Here is a 2,306-nt window from a genome sequence, read left to right as displayed (position 1 = left end):
GATGACAATGGGATACAAAAGGGGCGAAGGCCGAAATGGATTTCCAAGTTTCCCTGATTGGCGTGCACATAACACGCACGCCCACACGAACTCAAGACATTTGGTTTGTTGGGAGTGTGGTCTGGACTTCATAAACAATACCAGTTTTAAAAAAGCACACCAAATGTAAGCACACCAAATTACAGCAAGTTAAATGCGACAAGTGCAATAAAACGTTCATATATTCGAACAGCTTCAAAAGGCACACAAAAACAGTGCACAAACGGGAGCATACAGATCCTTTAATTGAAGAGAAACAGTAGTATATTTAATCCACTGAATTTACAAAAGAACATTTCTGAAATACATCATTATTCTACACCTCTGTCAGTCAAAGCGCTTGTGGGATGATGTTTCGTATCGGAATGCTTATTTAGAGTGCACTTGGGTGCAATATATGTTGGGCTTTGGGCAAATTCCAACCAGGGTTACGCAAGTGACATGCGATAGGTTGCAAATCTGCATATACCAACTACCATCCTGAAATCTGGTCGGTTAAGTTGTTGTGCCAATGGTCACCGATAATCCTGAAGCAGTGCAACCATACATGGTCGGCGTGATGGTTATAAAATGTATTCTGGTGTATAAAACATCGCAATTTATTTGTGACCCACAAGATCACCACCTTCAGAGCACAATGAAAATGAGAATTTCCTTTTAAGCACTACTTGCATTGATCATTATCAAAGTCGGTGTAACGAATTTTGCTGCCTTCAAAAAATAGGCCTACGGATTCACAATGCGAGGAGGAATTGTGCTCCATGAATCTCAAGTTCCGTAGAAATTTATACTTGTCTTAATTGACAAAATTCCATGTCGATTACTCGAATCCTGACGTAGGCGTGCCTTATTTGTCAAATTCAGGGGCTATTTAAGCCGTCTGTTTTGTGGGGGATACGCAGGTCTTTCAAAGCAATGTACCCTTTTGGTACTGGCCGCATTCCAGCAAAAGGAATTTCTATATAATGGACCATCGAGCTTTCGATTAATGAGCGCTTATTGACCGAGTATATCTATTCCGGAATATCTTCTTCGAAGGGCTTCCTTTCACAGAAAAGACAGCGATTATCATCAGAGTGACCGGAGGGACCAAAGTGAGTAGGTGTGATAAATATGCCCTGACATAAACAGCTATGGCATCTGCTCGTCACCTGGTTCTGAGAAAGAAAATTATTTTTTCTATCTTCTCGGTCACTAATGTCCTGTCCTATCCAAATTGGTTAGCTGGGTGTAATATTGCTCCTTTGAACCCAAACGCAGTTATATAACAACTCGGGACAGGGAAATAAAATGCACGCTTGCATCAAGTAATTACAGATTCGGACTTCCGTCAGTCCAATGACGGACTTGCAGTAAACAGGGCACACTGCTGTTCCGTTTGCTGTTCTATTTGACAAACTCGAATCGACATATGTTGCCCTGATTTCTATCGCCATTTACTTAGCTACTTCAATCAGTATTTTAGTAGTATGTGATCTTGTTGAGGAAGCAGTAGTGTGAAATCCAATATAAACCTCCTGCGTTATTTTCAGCAAAACCGAATCAAAACTGAGTGTCGACCACTCGGACCTGATATGGTCAAATCGTCTTGATGATCTGGCTAGAGTGTGCGGTGATCACGAGCGCGTACACTTGGGAGGAATCGCTTCCATGTGGTGCGTCCGCACGACGGAAATCAGAGAAAAGCTGTTTGAAGAAGCTGAGTATCCCACACACCGCGAGAAATATCATTGTGCTGTGGCCTGTTGATGGAATCGTACTGCGCTACTTAAGAGAGAAGCAACTTCATAAAAAAAAGTGTGTTTTCTGGTAGCCAGGGCGAGAATCAGAGGGAATTCGCGGTCTCCAAAGGTAGATCCGTTAAAAATTTCTCGGTCGGAGTACAGCAGAATGAAATTGACGGGCGAGTATAGGTGGCTCGAAACCAAATGGCCTATGCTACCCAAGGTGCATCCAGTTTGCACAGCAGTGTCAGGACTAGGTAGCTTTGTCATTCAAGCAGCACCAGCGACAAGGCCTGCCGGCTGCAGTCAAATGGAATGATTAACAAGACTTCACAATAACTCATGAATTTGGTGGACTTTCTTCAGGGGCCCGTAGAAGTACGGAAGTGCCGTGTTGAAACGAATGCTGCAATCTTGCGGACAAGATACGACTTGTCCCGGCGAAATTCTGAAACAAGTAGACCATATAATTGAACTCCAACACAAAAATATTTTCGAGGCAACTCCCAGTAGATTTCAGAAAACACAAACGGAAAATCCATG

General features: G+C 42.8%; 1 protein-coding gene across 1 annotated transcript; it reads left to right on the top strand.

Annotated features, from left to right (window-relative positions):
- Window position 1: 1 nt before the first annotated feature.
- Window positions 2-285, top strand: T265_11292 (hypothetical protein; the record flags this gene model as incomplete). Its single annotated transcript, XM_009177909.1, has 2 exons — window positions 2-165; window positions 186-285. The coding sequence occupies 2 exons, from the start codon at window positions 2-4 to the stop codon at window positions 283-285; spliced, it is 264 nt and encodes an 87-aa protein (XP_009176173.1).
- Between the last annotated feature and the right edge of the window lie 2,021 nt (window positions 286-2,306).

Source organism: Opisthorchis viverrini, assembly GCF_000715545.1.
Source record: "Opisthorchis viverrini unplaced genomic scaffold opera_v5_492, whole genome shotgun sequence".
Taxonomy (NCBI): Eukaryota; Metazoa; Platyhelminthes; class Trematoda; order Opisthorchiida; family Opisthorchiidae; genus Opisthorchis; species Opisthorchis viverrini.
The sequence above is the reverse complement of the archived record's forward strand: the minus strand, read 5'-3'. Positions and strand labels throughout refer to the sequence as shown.